Source organism: Halichoeres trimaculatus, unplaced genomic scaffold (genome assembly GCF_033239565.1).
Source record: "Halichoeres trimaculatus isolate MK-OKI-2021-1 unplaced genomic scaffold, fHalTri1.1 fHalTri1_scaffold_3, whole genome shotgun sequence".
Lineage (NCBI taxonomy): Eukaryota > Metazoa > Chordata > Actinopteri > Labriformes > Labridae > Halichoeres > Halichoeres trimaculatus.
The window spans coordinates 30,072,574-30,097,253 of NW_027437181.1; the positions used below are offsets into that span (position 1 = coordinate 30,072,574).

The following is a 24,680-nucleotide window of genomic DNA, read 5'->3' on the forward strand; positions in this document are numbered from 1 at the left end:
CAAGCACTTTGAGTCATGTGCACAGTTTATGATGCATGTTACAGGATATTGTGGGCGGGATGTGATGGGCGTGGCAAGACCAGGACCCACGAAGTTGGGCTGGTGTTGCTTTCTGAACAATCAGGGGCAAAAACCAGTGGTCAAATCCGTCCTAACTATTGTACAACATGCAATCTACATTATTTATTTATTTCTTGTCGACACCTCATGACTGTGTTAAAATAATAATCAGGTACAATATCATTCAAAATGCATAATCGAAACTATATAGCCAGAATTATAAATTAAACTGTGATGATTTCTTATTGTATTTTCTTCCGTTTCTGAAAAAAAAAGAAAGAAAAAAAAAAGAGAAAACACTTGTCTGTCAGACAAGTTACCTCTTATACCTCAGAATTGTAGAATATCACTGGAAACTCCTTTTCCCCACATGACCTGAATGCAGCATTGGTTCACAGCAACAATGGCCGCCAGCTGTCATACATGGAGACCGGACCGAGGACGGTGCTTCAAAACCTACGGAATAGTCACCATTCTGTTCATGGACCTGGTCCTACAGTGTGTTCACGGTATGTTAAGATAGGCTCTTACATATTTACACCTACATTTTCTGTGTCAACTTGAAAATGGGCTGTTTGGCCGTTATCCTGCTTACGTTAGCCTCCTAGAGAGTTAGCATTTACTGGTTAGCTTATGAGCTAGCACAAGAAAACATTGAGAAGCGCTGATTGAACATTATCAGACAGTGAAATAACAGTATCTCCATTTTTAGTAGATACTTTACAGCATATTCAAGCTGACAGTTATCCATTCCTGGTGCTTAACAGATGGTGACACCGACTAGCTACCTCCTCGGTGAAGTAACGTTTATATTAGTAGGTAGCACACATGTACTGTAATTAACCCACCGTCTATATATTTGCCTAACGTTGAAGTTGAGCAGTCTTTGAACACACACTTGCAGATAATGTTCGTGCTTATTTCCCGTCGTCGGTTCATTTGGCTGCAGAACATGTGGCTTTGTTTCGTTTGTTTGATATGCTTATAGCCACTGCTCATAGACGACAGGTTTTAGGACTTGTCTCATCTTATTTTCGGGTTTCTTTTCAGGATACCTGAGCTCTCCGCATATTGGCCAGGAGCCTCACTACACCAGAGATACCCAGCATGGACCTGTCATCACTAGCCCCGAGGTCCCTTCAGCAGCCTCAGGTAAACATGTCAGTAACACCTATCATACATAGTGTTAGCACATACCTGTGTCATAGCATGAAAAATATGAACCATGTAAAGCACAGATGAACAAAAACACTCGTTTGCTTGCAGGGTGACATGTATACCCATTGAAGCCTGTTTGAGACAACCCCTAGCTTCAAATACAGAGGCTTGAAAAAAAACAAGAACTGCCTAGTGTGAGTCTGCATACAAGACTCTTGACTATTTCTCTCAATGTGCATTATATCTTTGACTATTAAACTCTACTTATTTGCTTCAATTCATTCACAGCACACTTGTATTTTTGTGGCACGTGTGCTAATTTAATTTTATATTACAACAGAAGTTCTATTAGAATCAGAGGCAGATGTATATAACTGATTAAAATGATCAGGAAGATGTAATTAAAAGTTAGCAGGCTTAATGTTACATCCCAAAAATATAGCACCTGCAATGCTTTGGTGCTTTGATCAGGCCCAGTTACAGGGTGGCATCAGTTTATGATAATTTAAAAGTTAATGTTTCCTGTTTAAGACTATGTATCCTTGTCCCTCTCGCCTCCTCCTCTGTCTTGATCACCTCCCAGACCTCTGAGAGTGAGCAAATTGGACATTTTGTCAGCAAAGGTTCTAAAAAGCTGAACATATAAAATCAACATAGGCTTCTCTTGGGTTAACCCTGAAGTTATCTCAATGACTTCAAATCCATTTTTGTAGTAAATCCGTCAGAATCCGCAAAGATCATTTCCACACTGCCCGTTCCATGTTTTTTCCATTGCCCCCAGGAAATTATTTCAGCATCGACTACCAGTCAGAACTTAAAGAATGTCCCAATTTTTCTTTTTTTTTAAATAGAAATTTAATCAGTTAATTTCCAATAGGTATTAGAATGGTGCAAAAGTAAGCAGTGAACTGCCTGGGGTTAAAAAAAAAAAGTAAGGTTACCGAAATCTGAAGAATAATAAACATTTCAGAATTTTGCAAAAGGACCTTTAACAGCTTCTAGCTGTTCTGCAGGAATGGAGATTGATCAAGCCTTAAAAGTTGGTGCTACCATGTACTACAGGTGTCAAGTTTTCTCAATAACCTACAACCATCTCAAACCAATCAAAGCAGTGTGAAAAAGACTTTGAGACGCAGGGTTCACAGAGAGCAGAAGAAGAAAAATAGGCTTCCCTGGGCCATGAAACACAGCCAACAGACTACTGAAGGGGGGAAATGTTGCTATGGACTAAAGAATCAAAGAATTCAATTTTGGGGTCATTAAGTAGAAGTTCCGTTCGCTGTAGACTAGGTGAAAGGATGCTTCCTGAATGTTTGACATTACCATACCATACCATACCAACTTTATTTATAGAGCACTTGTTAAAAAAAAAAAAACACAGCTGTAGACAAAGACATAAGACAAGGAGGAAGAATCATGAAGGTCTGGGGTTGTTTTTCTACACCCAGGGTCTGTGACTTGTGCAGAGTGAGAGGCACCCTGAACAACAACAACAAAAAAATAGCTACAACAGTATTCTTCTCCACCATACAGCACCCTCTGGAATGCACATTGTTGGTCAGGGTTTCATCCCACAGCAAGGTAATGAGCCAAAAAATACGGCCAAGCTTTGCCAGAACTATCTATGGAAACAAGACAAGATAGTAACTTGAGACCATGGAGTGCACTTCCAGCATAGTCTCAGTCTGCAGACTTAAACCTGGTGGAATGAGCTGGACAGAAGGATGATGAAATTCTCAATATTTAGAGGAACTCCTGCTTAAACAGGGCTGGGAAGAAGTTTCTGAAGAATATTTGATTTCTGCTGTAGAAAAATTGCCATGAGTGTGTCCAGCTGTTTTATCTGTGAAAGGTGGCTACTAAGATGAGTCAAACGTTTACAGTACATCAGTTCTATATTTGTTCTATGCTTTAATTTCAGAGTACAAAGAGACATCAAACTGCATTTTTTTTTCAATAAAGATCATTTAAAGAAATAGGGGTAGTGTATTAAATGAGCTGATGAAGAACGTCTGACGAGAAGATGATGCAGAGCAGATAAAAAGCGTCTGCTTTCATACAGACTTGTTTTAGGAACTTTAATCTGAATATCTCTGCCTTTCTTTGGTTACTAGACCCTGCATTTCAATACAGTCATTATTTTCCAGGGTATATGCTAAAATGCTGAGGTTGATTTCAATATCTTTTTAAGACTTTTTCAAAAACCTTTAAAAAAGTTTGAAGACTTTATTGCAACTTTCAGTTGTTGTTGGCATCCACTTTTTAACAGTTGTAGTCTACATTTTTACAGAAATGATGTAAGCTAAGGAGGAATAAAGCTTGAAAGAACAAATGAAACTAAAGGCAGGTTTATCGACACTCCCACAACAAGAAACAGCAGTTATTCAAGGCCAACTTGCTGAAGAAAATGAGAAATTATTTAATCATTTTTAAAATTTAGGACATGTGCCGGAGATTGTTTGATTTGCTTTAATGTTGTATTTAATTTCTCTTTATGAGCCTAGAAATGACATTATTTATAGCTGGTGTTTATACCGCTCCCAGTACTTATTGTTGTATTTTATTGTAACTAGAGTCTTTATGTATTTTTTTAATTTTATTATTTTTTATTATTGTATTTTTCTACTGACTCCATCGATTTCTGCTGTTACAACAATTTTCCAGTTTGGGATCAATAGAGTAACTCTATTCTTTTCTATTCTATTCTATTTTAGAGCTTCATCGGCTGAATGTTTAACGTCCCAATCAGGGGACAGTTGCAAGGAGGAAAATAAATATTCATGGATATTTTTTGGGGTCAAAGCTTGAATACCTATGAAACTTATTACCTCATAAAACCACAATTAAGACTTTTTAATACTTTTTAAGGGCCTTAATTTTCCCAAAATTAATTTATCAACTTTTAATACTTTTTAAGACCCCGCGGACAGTGTTTTCTTTTTTTATATATTTACATGTTGATTTTTTGGGGTAGTTCAAGGAGGTTGTTATACTTACAATAAATGTTCCAGTTTCTTACACAAGGGCTTGAAATGAATCAAAATAGACCTCTTCATTCATTGAATTTTTCATCCTGAATAAGTGTTTTGTTTTGTTGGGGCTTTGAAGATTTAATGGCTTTCAACAGTACAGCAATAATTTTCCTTTGCCGGCTTCCAGGCCCCCTCATGGAGCAATCACAGTGGCATTGCTGAAGAGTTCTTTGGTTGTATTTTTGTTGAGGGCTGACTGATTGTTATTTGTCCTCTATGGCCTCATTCTCCTTTAAGTTTACTTTGTGTTTTTCAGTGTCTCCTGCAGATGAAGAGAGCTATATGTCCAAGTGTCCCAGCGGGGGTCTGTGCAGTCGCCTGCCTGCTGATTGCATGCAGTGCAATTACCACCACAACTGCACCTATAGGAAACAAGCCAACTTCACCTGTAAACCTAAAAAGGGAGTTCACTGTGTGGTAGGTAGCAGCGCTTCTTGTGATAAAAGAGAAGTGGATGCAGATTTTTTGATGATGAATGTAAAAACTTTATTTAGCTCATTGTTAAAGAGTGTCAGCCTGCTGTAAGTCATGTAATTGTTTCTGACAGACAGTCTCCAGACAAACTGTTATGAGGGGTTTAATGGAGCACCATGGTGTTGGAACAGCTGTGTGATAATGACCTGATGTGTTCTGTTTCTGCAGGGAGAGTCAGGACAGCAGCAGACCAACTTTTCCCTCTCCATCAGTTGTCAGTTCTGCTGGCAGCTGGATGAGTCCCAGTACCGCTGCTCAAACTCCACCAACTGTATGACTGTGTCCTGCCCACGCAAGCGCTACAATGCCACCTGTGACGTGTTGGACCATGTTCATTGTCTGGGTAGGAAGAGGGCTTGTTAGTTTGTTTACTGGTTCATTTCCTTTATTGGTCGGTGGGGTAACAGTCACAGTCAGTCAGGTAGACAGAAATCTGTCCTGAAGCCCAACAGAATTTTTCACCCAGTTTTTCTTTTTGCTCTTAATCAACAAATGTGAAATGTTACCTCTTGAGGTTTGTTGTCAAGGTTTTGTTGGAGGGTGAAGAAGTTTTTTTTTTTTCCAAAAAGAAACCTAACAAGATAAAATTGTCGAAAACTGAAACATTAGCAGTCATCCATACATTTCAAGTTAAAGAAGGTAGTTTGCAACATTCAGCGATCACGGCCAAGTGCAATGCAGATGACACCATTGGAGAGCTGAAAAAACTCATTGCTGCCCAGACAGAGACAAGGAGCGACAACATTGTGTTAAAGAAATGGTATACCATATTTTAGGGTCATGTAATTCTGAATGACCATGAAATCCACGACAGAATGAACCTGGAGCTGTTTTACCACGAGGGCAAGGACCACAAATCAAAGTTTTGCAAAAAAAACTTGCTTGTTATTGTAAAGAAAGACGGAGTCAAACAGTTGCAGGAAATTACCAGATCAGACAGAACAGAGAGGGAGCTGTGGCTCTAGAGCAGAAAACACAGATAGTGCATTACTCCAAGTTTTAGCTTTTAATTTCACTGCCCAGAAATAGTTATGTGAAAGATTTTTTTTCAATTTTGTTTTGATTTTTTGAAATTAGAGCTGCTATTTAATAGGGCTTGGATGATATGCTTTTCTTGCATTTCGACTCTATCATAATATTTGGGGTCCCACTTTGATTTAAATTGTTATTCTTCGATATTTACGTTTTTTGCTATTTTTAGTTTGCTTTGCATATTTTCCCATAAAATGCACACCACGTGAGTCAGAGACAAACATTTCACCGTCTACTGGAGAAAAATGGTAACTTTTTCCCAATCCAGTTTATAAACAAAGACTGGAATTAAGAATTTGAATTTGAAAAAAAAAAAAAAAAATGTATACAAAAAAAATCATGTTTTGATATTGCTCAACAAAAAATCCTTATATATCAATTTTGGATGTTTTTTCTCTCACCCCTGATATTTACCCACAAAAAAGAAAGAAACCTCACATTTATATCTGAGAGAAACTTTTTTCTTTTAAAGCACTTTTTTTTTGTAGGATCAATCCAGTTTGCTCGTAACTTTTTCTGCCCCAGGTGCTGGGGTTCAAAGGATTATTGGTTTTCCATCCATGGATTTTATTGTTTGACAGCTAAATGTGAAGTTATACATCGAAGAGTTTACCAGCTCACCAGTTAACCAGTTTGTTTATTGAGCAGTGTACTCAGGGCTCATATAGCTCTTAATATTTCTAGTCAACTCTCAGAAACTTCATTGAACACATTTAGAAAAAAACAGGGGACAAAACGAGCGCGAAAAGAATTTGAGTTTTGTTTCAGTTATCCTCATTAGCTATATTATCACAGAATCTAGGATCCTGCATTCAAATGAAATCCTGCAAATGTTTCAATAAAGTGAGGCGCTTCAATTTTTAAATGTAGCTGATAGTGCTGCCAGGCAATTTAAAAAATAAATCTAATTCATTATAGGATTTTTTAATTAATTAATCAAATTAATTGCATTTTAATCTCATATCATGCTTATCTGCTTCAGGTCCCAAAATAACGAATTTGAATTCCAGGACTTTAAAATTACATTAAAAGACATTAAAAAACATTTAAAAATAAGGTGGGAATATATACAACACATTTTTAGGTACCCCGAGGCATAAGGAACACATGAAAGAAGTTTTATGGTTCTATCTTTACAAAATCTACACATTCCTGCACCTAAGATAAGCTGATTTGATTTTTAGGACGGTTTTTGCTTCTGTCACATTTTTACTCTATGTGGACTCAATTTTCACTGCAATATGAACCGCTATACTTCTATGAGGTCAGGAGAACCAGGGCTTAAGGCTAAAAACTGTGAGGAACTATGTACAAAACACTTAATTCAAGTCTTGGATCAAAGATAAGTGAAGTATTTTCAGTTTTACATGCTCTGAACACACAAACTGTTGCTCATTGGTGCAGAGTGGCCCCAAGCTGAAACATGACACCAGGAAGATGGAAGCAAATTTTCAAATAATTCTTTAAATTTAAATACAAGACAAATATCGATCATTTAGGGCTTGTTTAATGCAGTAAAGAGTGTAGAATTATCTGTTTTTTACAGAATTGAGCTAGAGCAAACGGTTGATTTTCTGCAGATTTTCAAAAAGGACGTGTGAATAAACGAGATGTGGACAGCAGTCCCCCAAATATTCCCTCCCCTTTTAAAACATGTTGCCGACGTCACGTGTGATACATTCAGAGACCGTCGGAAATGTGAAAATTTGACGAGAACACCACTATTTCCAAGTAGAACAAACGGTTTGTAAATGCCAGACATTTGAAAATAAGTGCGTCTTTGAGCACCCCGCGGATTTGGATTCAGATTAATCTGCCTTAATTTTTATAACGCGTTAATTTGCGGTGTAATTAATTAATCTAATTAACGCGTTAAAATGACAGTCCTAGTTGCTGAGATAATGCATTTATACGTTTACATGTGCCTATGTTTACAGAAGTGTATTTTCTTCTGATGAAAATGCTGTTCTGTTGATGATGTTGGTCTTGTAATTTTGTTGTTGCTTGAGTTTTGTCAAATTGTTTAAATTGTTTTGTCAAGTGTTTGATGCAGCTCTCTGAGTCCTCTGTGTGTCTGCTTTCTTGTAGGTAAAAGACGTTTTCAGAAACGTCTGTTTTGTAACTGGACTGGAGGATACAAGTGGTCGACAGCTTTGGCACTCAGGTAAAGCTTTTACTGTTACCACAGGAGGTTTGATCAGCTGTAGAAGAGCTTTTGGATCAACTGTTTCTCACTTGAACATGTTTTCTCTCGTGTCTCTCTGAAGCATCACCCTGGGTGGTTTCGGGGCGGACCGGTTTTATTTGGGCCAGTGGAGAGAGGGTCTGGGCAAACTGTTCAGCTTTGGAGGCCTGGGCATCTGGACTCTGATCGATGTTCTCCTAATAGGAGTGGGTTATGTGGGACCTGCAGACGGTTCTCTCTACATATGAAGTAAAACTCTTGAGACGTAGCTGATTGGTTTGTGCTCTGCACTGCTGAGGATTAAAGATCTGAGATGCTGTGTTCTTAGCACGTCTGCCTGCCCAAGCTTGCTGTTCTACGCGTCTTCAGCCCATCTGCTAACAAGCAGGAAGTGTTTTCCACATTTCACCAACATCGTATCTACCCACGCAGTCATCAGATCGATCCCAATCATTCTGTGTCCATGTCCTGCAGATGGAGCTGTGCAGGGGGATGAGAAACTAGTAATTACATCTATCTGCTGGTTGGGCTTGACTGCAGCTTGGACTGTGTCATGCTGATATAGAGATAGGTTTGGTTTCCTGTGGAGCGCTGCTTTCACAGACATCCTGTCACCTAGGAGCTGTGATGCTCCTCCTACAGAGCTTTTTATGGAGACAACATACGCAATAGACCTGCAGAAAGGTCTTATTGATGTCCTGAGGGAAGGTTTGAGTGCTGCTGTGACTGGCAGCTGATGGGTGCGCCGATAATAAATTCAACAGTTATTTTACATTTTTCCCCTGAAAGGAGCAAGCAGTGAAGGTCACAACTGTAAAAATGTTATGTTACAAGAGGTAAAACACATGTTTCCATTGCATTTTAAAACATTTAAAAAGCTGAAAATCTATGTCATGTAAATAAATCACAGATATCCTTTAGAAAACTGTCAGAGAGCAAGAGGAAATAATCATTTCTGTCATTCTGCACCACAACCAGTTGTCCATTTCTGTTTGCTTATGATGAACATCTGTCATTCCAAATGGTACACACTAATAATCTGGTTTGCTGTGTTGGAGGTAGAGCATTTCCCTGACACTCATTATCATTCTTCACATTGTGAAAAATATTCTGTGTACTTGCACTGTAAGATATTTGTTTGAGACTGTGTGGCACAAAGAGCCTCCCCCTCTCACTACATGTAAATATGTTTCATGTTTTCACTGTCAGGTTATTTTTATTTTATATGAACACTGTAAACTCCATTTGTAATTTAAATCTCATTTAAGTTATGTTAATAAAATTGTGAAATATATTCATTCATCTCTTTGTGGATATATATTACATCCATATACTACGGAGATACTGAGCTTTTTATGTAACTGTATAACAGGGCTAATTTCCTATCTCTGCAGCTCTGCTACAGGAGTCCTGACTCCTCAAACTGTAAATCTCAGCCTTTGACAGGAACTCTGAGCTCTGTTAGAACAGGGTCATTCTCACAGATGTGTGCAATTCCTCTCTTTAAGCCCAATAAGTGGTGCCAGAAGCCTGTGTTACCCTCAGGCCTGAGGCAGATGGAGGGGTCAGGGGCTGAGGAGCTCTTCCTTATTGTACTCTTAGACTAGATCATTCAATCATTCTATCTGTTTCATCAGTTTTACAACTCCAACTTTTATTTGAATGTTCTGTTGAAATACCGTGCTCATGTTGCATAGATTCCCAAGGGTTAAAGAAAAAAAAAAGTCATTTCTTTTCCTGTAAGTTTTTGTATTTGTATCGGCTTTTCCTATTGGCTGCTCTGCAGAATCTTGTAAATTTACTCCACCCTTATTTTTGTTCCTCAATTTGGCACCACCCACAGGCGCTTCAGCTCCCACCCACTGACTGATGCAAGTGTTTGTCATATGCACTGAGCTGAGGAGGACTCTGAAATGCTCACCTATATCCTGTCAGAAGTCAGTACTTCCACCTTGCGACAACATACTATTTAAATGTTGACACATAAAACATTGACTGAAGGTCCTGTACTCCAGCATGAACAAGCTGCTCCTGGTGATATTTGCTATGAAGTGTTCCTCCAAACTTCAGTCTGACAGGCTCTTAGTTTGTGTAGAAAAACGATCTTGGTGTCTGGAAACTGGGAAAAACAGTTTCTGCTGCCCATTCTGGCCTTTGATATGGAAGATATTTACCGTTCAAGGAGTCCTTTGTTGTTATTGTTGTTTTTCTTTTGGATGATTCATCACATATTTTCAAAGGGTGACTGACAAGTCAAGGCTGTGGGTAGACCAGTTTGACACCAGGACTCCTCTACTACACAACCGTGCTGTTTTCATAAGTACAGAATATAGCTTGCATTGTCTTGCTTATTGTATCACATTATTATTATCAATGAAGATTTGTATTGTCCGGTCTCACCTTAAAAAAAAGAAGACGAAGAAGAAAAGAAAAGAAATATCTTGAAGGCAGCATGTTTATCCAAAACCTGAAAACCTGTATGCTTCAACATCAGTGAGGCCTTTCCAGACGGTCAGGCTAACTATGACATGAGCACCTGTGCATTGCTGTACTATCACTAATGCTGGCCTTTGAGCTTTGTGCTGAAGAAAAGCCAGTTAGCCCCTCTTCCCTGTAGAAAAAGTAGAGGATGCCACATTCATAGTTTCAAAAAAGAACAACAGATTTTAACTGAAGACAGTTTTCCACTTTACCTCAGTCCATCTTAAACTGTTTAAAAGTTTTCACTGGCTTTTGGGGACACAATAACAAACGTAAAAAGCGTTTTGGAAGTGATTTTGAGCCCATGCAATGATTTCCACCACAGAGACATTGTTGTTTTCTATGTAGTGTTGCCAGACCTGAGGGCTGCACAGTTTTTTATTTTCTTTCTGAAGAAAGATTTGTTCAAGTTCTCTGAATCTTTCAGCATCATGCTAAGATGTAGTATTTTGTGTCAAAGAACATCATTCAGAAATCTGTTCTGCTAACTTTCATTAAAGGTTCCCAATTTTGTCTTGAATTTGAGTTTTACAGGTCATATTGTCTTAAATGTATTGCATGAGAGTTAACAGTGGTTTTATTATTTACATGTTCTGATAGAAGTCTCCTGAACTGAAGCCTCTGCATGAAAACTATCATTACAGCCTCTGATCAGAACTGCTTAAAATGTACATTTATTAAAAGTTCTTTTTAATAAGTTAATGATGGTGAATTACATCGGCACAAAGCTGAATGCAAAGTAGTACTACATAATATAAAAATTAAAGCGCCTTAACAGATGTGGCCTGATGTCTCATCTTAGTAATTATTTGTCAGATAATAACGTCTGGAGAAAATAACTAAATTGCTGCATTAAGTAACTTTTATTCACACACTGAAGGCTGCTGACCAATTAGAAATAATGGTCATAATGGTTTGTCGTGTTGCTATTATCTCACTCTATTAAATTCCCATTCTCTGTATTTGAAACCATCCGTACCTGAAATTAAAGGCTCTTTTCAGGATAATAGTTTAACTTTTTTGGTAGTTTACTTTTTGGTTATTATTCTCGGTGTTTAAGAGAACAGCAATTGGGAATTCAGCCAAAATATTTCTGTTTGAAAAGAGATGGTGTCACGACTTCCTGATTCAGAATTGCTAATCATGACAAAAAGGAGAACAAAAGTATATTCAGTCCTCTTATGCAATCCCACTTACAGTCCCTTTGCAGAGCTGAGCTTTGGAGAGTGGGCTCTGACCCTCTGTTTTCAACACTGCCAGGCAGATCCTGTCCCTCCATTATGCTCCCTCCTACAGGAGATAACATCTCCCAAATAAAGTGGATAAACAGAGCGCTGTAAGCACATGAATTCAAAAGTCTAAACACTCATCACACATCCAGCTGTGTGAGCGTGTGTGTTTTCTCACATTGGGCTGTTGCTACGAGAAACCATCTGAGGACAGCACAGGAATTACCTGCCAATAAAAAGTGCACCGCCCTTTCATTTTGTTTCATGGTGCGACAGCGAATCACAAAGGAGTAATTATAATGTCCGGACTGATCCACAGAGTAGGACATTTTCATTTCAGAGTAAAACAAAGCTCGACAATAAAATCTAAATAAAGAACAAATGAAAGCGAAAGGTGATTGATTGTGTAAGTGCTCGTGTCCCTCTGTTAAACACAAACCAATCCTAGGCAACATCATCAAGAGCCATTAATGTAATGTCAAAGCTACACCTGTGAAGTTTGTATGTGCTTCTAGAAATAAGTGATGAAAAAATGATATACCTGAGTCTGATATGTTTGACAGCTATTTCATTAACTTCCGAAGGCGAAATTAAACGCTTTGACCATTCTGTGAAAAGCCTGTGTAGGAGGATAATAGACTGCGTCTCACTCAAATTGTGCCAGAAACTAAGTTTCTTTGCAAGGCCAGCACATGAGCAGGCCCACACTGTGTCCACAGCATGAAGCTCTGCTGTGATGGCATCATGCTGTGGGGATGTGTTCCTGCAGCAGGTCTTGGCAGGTTTATGAAAAGAGGGGTGACTCAAATAAATGCAGCAAAACACAGACAAATGGTGGAGAAAAAGCTGTCTTGTTAAGAACTTTGGGAGAGTTATTTCCTGGAGTAACGAGAAGCTGAAAAGTAATAGCAAAGCTCGACAAGGGTGTGCTCAACCAATAAAGTAAAGTACAATTTAGAGCCCATGTATCACTTTGGTGTAGACTCTGGCAAAACTTAAAAGGTCCCATATTGCGCTCCTTTTCTGCAGTTTAATATGGATCATTGATGTCTTCATGAAATGGTAGTAACATGTTTTGGTCCAAAAAGCCAATAAATCAAGCACAGCAGCATTGTTTCCAGACTCTCATAGCCCCTCTGTTCAGAACGCTGTGATTTAGTGGGTGTGGCCTTCATATGTAAATGAACCACCGCTAATACCGCCCCGCTCTTCCGCGTCACTGAGAGCACTGAGTGCACGGTGTTTAGAAAACAGCGAAGCTCGTTTACCGTAACATTACAAGCTAAAACAACAGGCTAACCACAGATAAAGTTAGCATCCTGAAGCTAACAAAGAGACAGGGGCACACTGAGGAAAAGCTCTTACATCTGCTCCACAGCACACAGCATTTAAAATACTCACATTTCCAGGGTCCGAGGTTTGTTGGAGGATGGTTGGTAATGCGCCTGGATTCAGGACCAGTCTATTTGCTAGCCCTCTGTTGTACTGTCCAAAGTTGGAAAAGCAGTCGGACATGAAGTGACTAGCACACACATATACAGTTTAACTGAGTGTAGCTGGCACATTTCCTTGATAAATGAACTCTAGCCACTTAGTCTTGTCTTCTTCCAAGATGGGAAGCTTGTGCATGCAACTATGTGGCTGTTTACAGCCAAAAACAGAGCAGTGATGGCTCTTCAACTTTGGCATTATTCTCCTTGCTGCTGGAGAGCTTTCTCTCCAGATGAGGGGAGAGGAGTGGGCAGGGAGGGGGTTCAGGGGGATCTGCTCCGGTGGACTAATCAGGTCAGACTTGCTCCTGATGGTCAAAAAAGGGAATCGCTGATGTCAGCAAACCCCAGAAATTCCAAACAGCTCGTTATAGGTCAGGATTTTACATTCACAAGCACTACTAAGTACAGGTTTTGTAATTAAATATCATATTTTGTTGGCTGGGAGGAAAGCCAAAGACCCACAAATTTCACTAAAAGACTTAATAAAGTGATTTTTGCACAATATGGGACCTTTAAGTTCAATTTAGTCCTTAAACCTTTGCAGAGCTGCAAGTGTACAAACCAGGACAGCAACAAGAAGAAACTGGGTTTGGATTCACCTTAAAGAACCAATAGCTGCCTCTAAACTTTTGCTTTCTCTAAATATAAGGAGGTAGATAATTTGTGTTTGAATTAATCATCTTCAGACAGTTTAATGCAAGTTTTCCATTTTATCTGTAAAAAAATACTTGCAAGATGTTGAAATCATTGACACACACAGCCAGATACAAGTGATCTGGATAGATACCATATACGACTGCTCTCCTGGCTGATATAGCTTCCATCCATCAGCTCCCTTTTGTCATCCTCCCATCTGTGCCATTTGTTTCTAAATGGAAAATCTGTGCCAACGCTGCTCTCTGGGTCTGGAAAGCTTCTATGCTATTGGCACAACAACAATATCTCACTTAATTCGTGCGTACATATTGAAACCAAAAATAAAACAGGTTTGCGGTCATTTCAAACTAGCATGACCTCCAAAAATGTGTCGCATGAAAAAGGAAAAAGAAGCCAGTCGATTGCATTTTAGTGATTTATTTGTACAATAGAAATCTCACTGTACAAATACCCCAGCTCAGATGTAAAGGCAGGAATACATGAGCATTCATTCTGCCCGACCTGATCCCTCAAACCTCACTGTGATGCAGACTGATGGAAACAAATATGACAAAAAATAATAAAGCTAAAAAATAAATAAAGCAGACGTCTGCCAAACCAATAAACATTTACAGGGCAGAGATGCCCCTCCCAACAAGGTGCCAAAGCATACTGAAAATACTGAAATTAAAAAAGGCAAAATAAAAACTAAGTAACATCATGTCCAAGTCTGACCCTCTAACCTTTATGGCAGTGGAGTGATTATGGCCTCAGTTTGAACAGCATGTACAAATGGAACTTACAGTAGACAAATACAGGAAAGGCATATGCTGATATCGCTATCAAGTCCATGTGCCACTTACACCACAAACATTTACACACCATCCACAGACACACAAAGATGTGAGCTCTTACACACGAGACGGAGGACACTTCAGTTAAAATAAAAGTGGGTTTCCTTCTCCAGTCTGCCCCGTTTAGAACAAGATTAGACAGCAATGGTTCATTGCAAAGCATTATCAACTTACATTCACTCAGGTTTCCATTGGTAAACCACTAATGTTACCATGGTAACTGAAAAACATAGTATAAAAATATAACAAAAGACTGAGAACCGATGCACTCAACAAAAATATTTCTACACAGTCTCAAATGCTAGGTAGGGGCTGAGCGACACGGCCAAGTACAGCTCAAATATCCAATCTATCACCACACCTCTGGGGAATGCATATAAGGGTGCTCCACCCATCAAGTCTGAGTGGCAGCAGATTTTCCCCGCTCGCCCACAGTGACACAGTGAAAGCCACGGGTCCCATCGGGACCCCTCGGCAGCCTCGTAACGCCCGGCGGCAGACCGTCTGCATTCTGGATCTTTCTACCCATCATGGGGCTGCCAACTGGACTGCTCTCCTGAGACGCCACTTGCTTGCGCCGCTGAACCCATGGGCTCCCTGAAGGGGTGAGGCTACTGTCAGAAGAGTAGTCAGCCCAGCGGCGGCCCGGCTCCGGGCTCAGCCTGCCCTCGCTGGCTAAAGGAGACTTATGGGAGTGAGGAGATTTCCGCTGAGGGCAGGGGCTGGCACGTGGGCTGGACCAAGGGCTGTTCCGCGGGGACATACCAGGACTCAGGTGATTGTTCTGGAAGTTGATGCCTGCTGTGGTGGGGCTGAGCTTGTTGCAGGACTGAGACTTCCTCGCCAGCCGTGGGGACGTGGGGTTGCTCTCAGTCTCTGAGGAGCTACAGGCCGAGTCATCCCCGTGGTACTGCAGCTCTCGTACTCTGCTGTTTAGTGAGCGACTTTTGCGCATCCCACCCTCTTCACGTGGTCGCTCTTTGGGCACCTTCTTCTTTGGTGGTTTGGTGCCGATCAGGACAACTTTCAAACCCAGAGAACTGGGCGCTCCGTCCTCATTGCCGACAGCTTCATTCGCTTTGACAGCAGCCTCCACCTCCTCAAACTCCACAATGGCACACTCCTCAGTGCCAAGCTGGGTGTAGCGGCTGCTCAGCCTCTTCAGGTCTGCCGGCAGGTCCTTCCCAGGCTTCAGGACTCTGACAGAAGAAATGGCGCCGTATGTTCCAAAAGCTTTCAGCAGGAGCTTCATCAGCTGCTCCTGCTGAGTGGCTCCACCCTCACTGCCTCCATTATCCTTGGTGAGAGCGGCGAGCTCGGGCCATCTCTGCAGATCACTCAACAGGAGCATGCGGCTGGGCAGCGACTCACTGGCAAAGACCGGGACGGCAGATTTACGCCGCACCTTACGGCCCTCATCATTCAGCTCGAGGATCTTTGAGTGTCTGAGAGCGTAAGCAGTTGTTCTCCAGTCACGAGTCAAGTGTTTCACCTGCAGAGAGACAATGATTGTGTTACAAGGGTGAGAAGTTAAGTGGTTTGAGAGGGCAATCTCAGAACCATTAGGTCCACCTAAGAGCCATGACGCTTTGCTTTAAAGAATTTGCTAAAGACAACCTGAACCCTACGTGCTGTATCAATTTAAAAAAAAACAGCACCTTCCATTATTGATACTCTAAAAACTAATACTGACGGAGATATCACAGATTAAGACACACTCAAACATTTTTATTTGCATTCCTTATTCTTCACTGGATAATATTTTCACATTCATCGTGTGTCACCTCAGTGTTCTCAATCTCACGTTAGCAACCTTGTTTGTATTTATCGTAGATGTGTGTGAGGAGATTCAGTTCACTTGTGGCATAAACAGATAAAAAAAACAACCCATCAATTCCAAATGCATGAGTCCAAAGTAGCACCAGCTGCTGTGAATCAGTGTGAGAATATCATTTTACCGCCAACAGCTCTTCATGTTGACACTAGAAACTGCCAGTCATTGATATTCAGATTTTCGGCCTCTACGTTCGCTGGAAATTAAACATGTCCTGGGAGCATTCACTCGTAGAGTTACTACTTCCATTGCAGAGTATTTACTTTAACAGGATTTCCAACAGTTTCCTGAAATTGTTACCTTTTTGAATGAAGTGAGCAGCTTGACGCTGACAAAGCCGAGTTTGTTGCGTCTGACGTGTTTGAGCAGGAAGGCGTCATGTTCCAGGTTTTCATCAGACAAGTAGTACTCGATCTGAGTGACCAGCTTCTGGATCAGTTCTGAATCTGGGGGCTGCCAGCTCTCCTCCTCCAGCTCTCCCCCACTGGTTCCAGCTCCGCTGTGCGTGGGAAGAAAACATTCATCGTGGTCAGACTCTACGACAGTACATCACTGAAACAGCAGAATGCTTCTTATCCTAAACTGCCAACACTACAACTGTTACACATTTCGCCTTCATTAACACAATAAGCCAGAGTATTACAAGTTATTGGCATGAGTGCATCATCATCTGACTGTTTCCCTCAGTGATTCTCCTCCCAGCAGCTGACAGGCCTCAGCAACAGACCTCCACACCAGTGTCCCGCCAACCCTGACCCTGCCAAGACCTCTACATCTGAAGGGCGCGGAGTCACAGACTCTCCCTCCCACACAGAATATGGTGGCTTACCAAATCTAGTTCACACAATCTACAGAAAGTGGTGCCCACAATGCATAATCAGAGCTTTCAGGCACCATTTGATCCCTGTCGGACACCTGGCAGGAGCTGCGGAGCTGCACAGTCAGGTAGTCTGAAGATTAGAAAGAGGGTCTGAATGAAATTTTGTGGATGACTCATCACCTCCTCCCTCCCTCTCTCTCTCCGTCTCCCTCCCTCTCTTTCATGTACACACACACACACACACACACACACACACACACACACACACACACACACACACACACACACACACACACACACACACACACACACACACACACACACACACACACACACAAACACACACACACCCTCAGTCAACAGCTTTCCAGCACACTGACCACACAGCTGGCACGAGCTCACTGCCTCCACAGAACTCTGGATAGAGACAGCCAGGAGGGGAGCTTTGAGGACAAAATACCATGACTGGCAACACACAGAGGACGACCTTAAAATATGAATGAAAGAAAAACAAAGCAGAGAAAATATGGGGGAGTGTTTAAAATAGACTGTGAGGGGAGGGGTCTACTTTTGAGTCAGGAACTGCAGGAATATTCAGGAAAATCATTCTCTAAAGGGGATGATCCCATCAAACATGAATGATAGACTGCAAGGATGTTTAAAAAGCACATGACGTATATTTCCAAGGCAACATTACTACATGATCCTGAAGAAACCTTGCAGGCGTATGAGCTGAAACAGCAACTTTTCACCACGTGTTCCGCATGCTCTCCATCTGATGAAAATTGATCCACTGTGTTCAAAGAAGCACACAGAGCTGGACTGAACAGGTGTTACAGATGCTCCTCACACCAGGGAGGCAACAAGGTGTGACCTACAAACAAACACTTGATTTTGACAGAACGATTTATTCTCCCCTCTGGCCTTTCTGACTCACTCTGCGCACGCACAGAGACGGCAACTTATAGGCCAGTGGATAAAAATAGCAGTGCATGACGCAGGGGAATTAGATTAAAGGGAAGGTGCCATCCTTCCTGTAGCCAGCCCTCCCTCCCTCCTTCTCTCAGGTGTGTATGTGTGTGTTGTTTTTTTTTAACAGCGCGGATGCAACCCACAGGTGGTTTAACACTTCTCCATCTGTCTGCAGGAGATAATAATAACCTACAGGTTTTATTCTCAGGGAGGATTTGCACTCACAATTGTGGGCAGCTTTTTGTCCTCGTAGTACATTGTGATGTTGTTGACTGGCTTTTGTTGTCACTGTGAGAGGCTACACCTGCTGGGATTAAAGCCTTGTTTGTACAGTGTCTCTTTACTCAGCGAGCATTCTTCCAGTCAAACTCAGAAGTGCCCACGCTACTCACATGCTGGCACACCACCAGCTGAAGTCATGAATCAGTGCTGAACTAAATGAGAAGTCAAAAAGGAGAGCACAGGAATACATTTACCTTGGCACGCCGAGCAACACGTTTCATTCAGACTCGAACTTATCTCAAACCCAGTCTCATAGGATTTACTCTTACAACCGCACTGATTGGGAAAAAAAAACGACTTAAATGTGTCTTAAAAGTCCAACAAGCCAAATAAACCAGTTATTTAACTAATTTACTACTCATTTGGCTAAACTGTGGAGTGAACCAGTCGTCACAGACACATCACTCAATCTAACAAAAAGTCAAACCTTGATTTGTCATGTCTCCCGATTTCATCCTCGCTGCAGCTCCCTCCGAGAAAGTCGATGTTGTTGGATGACACTTCCTCCGGTTCCTCGTCCTCCGCCGCTTGAATGGCCACTGTTATCGTCACCGTCCCCATCTCTTGCGTGTGCTGATCCACGGTGATTACCTCATCGATGCCCCGATCCACTGACGCAACCGAGGCGCACTCCGTCAAAATCGGACTGGGGATCCCCACGGACCCACTCATGATCCCCGGATAAGTCAAGGTGCTTACCCCACCCGCTCGCTTCCCTTCCTCGCTTGCAGCAGAAGCAGCAGCGCCTCCCTGGAAGCTTTTAATCTTGCTCGAGTCGAAGGCACAGACAGGATACGGGGTGCGTAAAGCTGCTCGATGCTTCTGAGGGCACCAGTGATGGCGGAGAAGCACCAAGGGGGCTCCGAAGACGCGCTCCACGGCTCGCCAGAGACCCCCGATCCAGTTCCGACCCGATTGAGGGCCCTGAGGAGTCGCGGGGGTTTTAGCAGCCAGCGAGACGCAGCCTGGACCTGGAGAGACCGACGGGCTGGAGCCTCCTCGGGCTTCTAATGCTGCTGCTGCTGCTGCTGCGATTGCTACTTCCTCATATGTAAGAGGCTTTCTGCTTTTGAAACGAGCTCTGGGATTGGACCGCGGCAGCGTCTCTTCGCACTCATTCCCAACCCACAAGCAAGAGCTGACACAAAGCCAGGAGGGAGGAAAGAGGAAGGAGAAACATCGCATGAAGGCGTTCACCAAAGCGTGCATGCTCGCCTTTTTTTTCACCCACAGACTGTTTTACCACTCACAGTGTTGTCATACGTTTGTGTAGACACGATTGTCCCGTTTACATGGCGCTAAGTAGCAGAGCTAATTCACGTGTCCTCTCTAATTGGCAAATTGCCGTGCTGAGGACGACCCTTTCTCTAACGCTGCTAATTGGATAATATGCTTTCAGCGTCAGGTAGCACGCACTGGGGCAGGTAGTTCAAGTGCCTGAAAGAAAGCAGTCAAAAACAACTACATTTTCATGCAAGTCGTGTTTTTAATTAAAATTGAATGAGGTGTCAAAACTTGAATCGCTGTGAAAAAAGTCCATATGAAATTTGCAGAAACTAGTTTTAGTTAAAAACTTGAAACAAAGCTCCTGACAAGTGAACTCGTGTCAGCCACCCACCTTTCTCTTTAAAATGTTGAAATGCCAACCTTTATCAACCCTCTTGAGTGGGCAAGAAAATAAACAGTTACTCTTACTTTGTAAACAGGCAAAGGTTAGATTTGTTGAAAATGCTTGAAAGTAAATGTGCCTTGTGCCTAGCTACCTTCACTCTTATGGAAGAAAAAATAATACAACACTTCTAAGAAATTCTAGGGACAGCTTTTGCAGCTGAGAATTTGTGAAACCTCAGTTGCTGAGTGAAAGCAACCTGAGGTCAGGTATTCAAATGTATCTATCCAGATTGCTACTTCCACAGTCATTCGTTTGTTGATTTGAAACCCAGGAGCATATGTAGGAGTTCACTTGCAAGCACGATTCTATCACAGACATCTGAATATTTCTCTCTGGGCTAAATCTCAAGTTTGGGTAGCGTGTTGCTGGCCTCTGTCCTAATTGCCCTGTAAATCACCCACTCCTCTGTTGTTGGCTGCTGCCTGCCCTGCATGAAATGTCTTTACACCTCCCCACCGGCGAGCCGTGCACACAGCTGGTGGGCAGTCTGACTCACTCTCTGCACCACATGCCATACAGGACTCCAGTTTGTGTACAATGCATCATGGGGGGAAGAGGAGGGGAGGAAGAGAGGGAAGGGAGGGGAGGTTGGCAACAAATAAGCACAGGCATTTTGTGTTTTGTTTTTCCAGACTTTTATTGATAGCTCAAGAGAACAAAATGAGGATAAAATGTGTGGTGGAAGAAACTGGCCATGGCCTGAGGTCAGGATGATGCAATGTCCTTGGTCCCTGCTTGACATGTTTTCTGTGATCAGCCCCTGTTCTGTCCTCAATAAGAGCATAAACATGTATCATGTGTGCAACTGCTGAATGTTACGTGTCACTGGGGACAAACGTAATGTTCCTTTCTGTACTATTGCACAACTTATGAAGGCTGATGCATCAATGAGAAGATGCATCCCTACAACTGATGTACTCTATTTTTCCTGTGACACAAGTTAACTCCTTTTTTCTTCTACTGGTTTCCACTAATGTTTCCACTGATCTGGGGTAAAAAACTAGTTTTCTCATAACTACAGATTCAAATATCATTATCTTTTACCAACAAAGCTTGTTTTCTTGTGATGAAACCCTTATTTCTTGGTGATAGAGAAAACAGAATAATTGGCTGGTCACTGTGACAGATCAGACTACGCAACGACATGTACCCATTACTAACAAAAATAGAGTAAGTTAAGTCTATTTCTGTCTGTTTGGCACTTTTACAAGGCTGTGGATAGGAGTTTTGATAATCTGATGATATGATAGCAACAGCTATGGTGAGATTTTTTTTTATTGTTTAAAGATAACAGGAAGATCTTTTTCAAACAGACTTATCATGATAGGAACATTGAATCTTTTTAGATGCATGTCCACTCAGGGCTGCTTTACAAAATAACTCAAAAGTGCCAAAAAGGTGAATAAACAAAAACGTAAAGGTGCAATGAGTTAATTGCAGTTCAAGCAGGAAACCGATGCCTCTGCTCTCTCTGTTGTTTTGCTCTAACTAGGGGTGGGCGATACTGGGAATTTTGGTATCGATCTGATACCAAGCAAACACAGGGCTAATATTGTCAATACTGATTTTGATACTTTTTACATGGAATGTAACGATCATTGAATGATTTTGTGGTTTTGCCTTGAGTTGGTTGATTATGATTTTGATTATGGTAAAACACAGCACAAAGATTTTAGGCAACAAAAATGTTTTTTTTTTTTTTTTTTTTTTTTTTTTTTTAACCTAAAAACAACAATAGAACAACATTTGAACTGTATAAAAGTATCAAAATAATTATTCTACCACCACAATTGTTTAGGGAAAAAAAATCACAAGTATAAAAAAACAAAAGTTCCCTCCCATTTGCACAGAGAAGAGGCAGACGGAGGAAAGTAAAGTAAATTGCTGGACAACAAAAGAGAAACTGCAGTATCGATCTCATCACACTGGTATTGATCCGATACCAATACTCATCTTGGTATTGATACTGTCGATATTTAGATCGATACGCCCACCCTTAGCTCTAACCCAAACCTGGTTGGTGATTTCTTCTCCCTCTTTCTCTCTGGCAGGAGTTTTTCTGCGTCACTTGGTCCATTCTAGACTTTGCTGCTCTCTTCTGTGGTGTTCCTCAGGGTTCTGTATTGGACCCCATTTTATTTGCTTTGTATTTGCTGCCCGTGAGTCACGTTATCGGCAAATTCAAAGGCGTCTCTCATCACTGTTGCAGCTATATGTGTCATCTGGCCTGATGTCCTGGTGACACAGACAAACTGATTGTTTCCTTGATGTTTGAGTGCCATTAAGGACTGGATAGCTCACAACTTCTTACGGCTAAATGCTGACAAGAAAGAAGTCCTCATCATTGGCTCTGATACTGTAGCTTCCAATGTTTCTCATTGTATCGGTTCCCCATCTTCTTCTGTCCAGATGAAACATATATATCTTGTTGTTATATTTGATCAGTCCATGTCCTTTGATCATCACATTGAACAGTTGTCCCAGTCATGTTTCTTCCATTTACGAAACTTTTCTAAATGTAGGTCCGTACCACACTCTGAACTAGAAATGATCATTCATGCCTTTGTTTCATCCTGTCTGGATTATCATAACTCACTTTTCACCTGCCTCGGTAAATACTCCCTCCATCGTCTTCAGTTAGTCTAGAATGACGCTGCTAGGCACCTGGCTAAGATTCATTTCAAGGTTCTTGTTTTTGTGTACAGAGCTCTTCGTGGTCAGGCTCCTAAATATATTGCTGACCTGCTCCACCCCTACCTCAGCAGTAGGCAGAGGTGTCAAATAACTAAGTAAAATTTTTTGTTACCTTACCTAAGTAAAAATTTTGTGTATCTATACTTAACTTGGGAAATTGTTTTTTTTTTTTTCCAACTCTTCACTTCTACTCCTTACATTTTCAGGTGAATATCTGTACTTTCTACTTCTTACATTTCAAAAATAGCCTTGCTACTCCTGTTGCAATCATGTCATTGTTTAAAAACGGTGCTTTTGAAGTGGTGGCTCCAACCATGTAGAACAATCTTTCTGTAAATATTCGTTCAGCTGTCTCTGTTTTCATTCTTAAAAGGCTTTTAAAGATGCATTAATTGAAGCAGGCCTTTGACTTCTTCCTCCCTGTACAGACTTTCTAGTTTTGCAATTGTTTCTTTATTTTACTGATTTCATTTTTAATGTTTTTTATTGTTGTGATCTTATTCTAATATTTTTCATGCCACGCATCTCGTAATTCTATGTAAATCTTGAATGACACTTTTCTAAATTAAATTGTCAGCGTTGCCATTTTGAGTGTGTTAGTTACAAGTATAAGCATCCAGATCCAAACACTGCGTTTGCCTTAGAGAGCTGCTAGCATAGCTGTATGGTGTGTGCAAAGGGCTTACATGCGTCATCAACATTGTCAGCAGAGGTTTTAATGTGACGAACTCAACTAATGTGATGAAAGGAGACTTCTGAATGAGGAACAGCTCCCTAACAGGTAGCAGTCCATTGTGTGAGACAGCCTTCATTGTTAAAACCTGCCAGGCCACATACATAAGGTGCAGTAATGGTTTCAGTAAGTAGAAGGTACAACAACAGGAGAATATGTTCATCTAACACCAAGAGTTAAAATTGTATTGATTATTTTAATGAAGAATTTTCATGTAATTACAATGAAGAAACATTTTTTCTTTCACTCCTACATGTGTCCCCCATTTGTTTTCACAAAGCTTTATATTAGACACCAAGACGTGGCAGATGGAAGGGTCTTTGGAGCCAGTCTGTTTCTCCCTTCACATGTTCTCCTTCTTCTGTGTTGTACGGGTACAGGAAAACATGGGGGATGGTTGTGACCTGTGAGGAAATGTGTTCAACCCCCATCACAGCAAACAGAGTGCTATTTGAACACATGAATTGGTAATTAGCATAGATATAACAGACTTTGACCCAAGATGAACATTTTTTTCATCTTGTTTTGCTGTTAATTTTCCTCAAAGCTTCCAGTGCATCTCTGCACATTGAGCAGACAGTTGGAAATAAGTTACTCTACATAACATGAAGCAGAAGCTCTTCAGTGAACCTGATTTTCCTGATTCACTTGATGATGATGATGATCTCTTGATGTCATATATAACCCAAGATAACGATCCCAAGTTTGAAGTCAGAGCACTATCAGGGCACTATCTGTAGCGTGTTAAATAATCTCATGTTTTTTCAGCTCCTCTGTACAAACAAGAATAAACACATTTCATAAATGGATCAACTGACAGAAAAGGACAGATGGAGAAATCAGCAGATTAACATAAAATATCCTTCGCTGTAATTTTTCAGTCATATTTTGTAGATATAAGAAATGGGTTAGGGTTAGTTTTGTGTTGTCATTCCTCTTTCTGCATCTTTAGTCCAGCCAAGATAAGGGTGAATCTGTGAATTAAACTGTTTGTGTGTTTCCTGTTATCTAAAAATGAAATATCTGTACTTATCTTTTC

At 41.0% G+C, this 24,680-nt stretch overlaps 2 protein-coding genes across 2 annotated transcripts; one reads left to right on the forward strand and one right to left on the reverse strand.

Moving 5' to 3' along the window:
- The first annotated feature begins 415 nt into the window (after window positions 1–415).
- On the forward strand, window positions 416–9,235 carry tm2d3 (TM2 domain containing 3). Its single transcript, XM_074667156.1, has 6 exons — window positions 416–569; window positions 1,111–1,212; window positions 4,507–4,667; window positions 4,893–5,067; window positions 7,845–7,920; window positions 8,024–9,235. Exons 1-6 carry the CDS (start codon window positions 440–442, stop codon window positions 8,187–8,189), a joined length of 810 nt encoding a protein of 269 aa, XP_074523257.1. The 5' UTR covers window positions 416–439; the 3' UTR covers window positions 8,190–9,235.
- A 4,986-nt stretch (window positions 9,236–14,221) lies between these two features.
- Window positions 14,222–19,882, reverse strand: larp6a (La ribonucleoprotein 6, translational regulator a). Its single transcript, XM_074667117.1, has 3 exons — window positions 18,970–19,882; window positions 16,769–16,967; window positions 14,222–16,126 (listed from the first exon to the last, which is right to left on the reverse strand). The coding sequence occupies exons 1-3, from the start codon at window positions 19,749–19,751 to the stop codon at window positions 15,029–15,031; spliced, it is 2,079 nt and encodes a 692-aa protein (XP_074523218.1). The 5' UTR covers window positions 19,752–19,882; the 3' UTR covers window positions 14,222–15,028.
- Window positions 19,883–24,680: the final 4,798 nt, after the last annotated feature.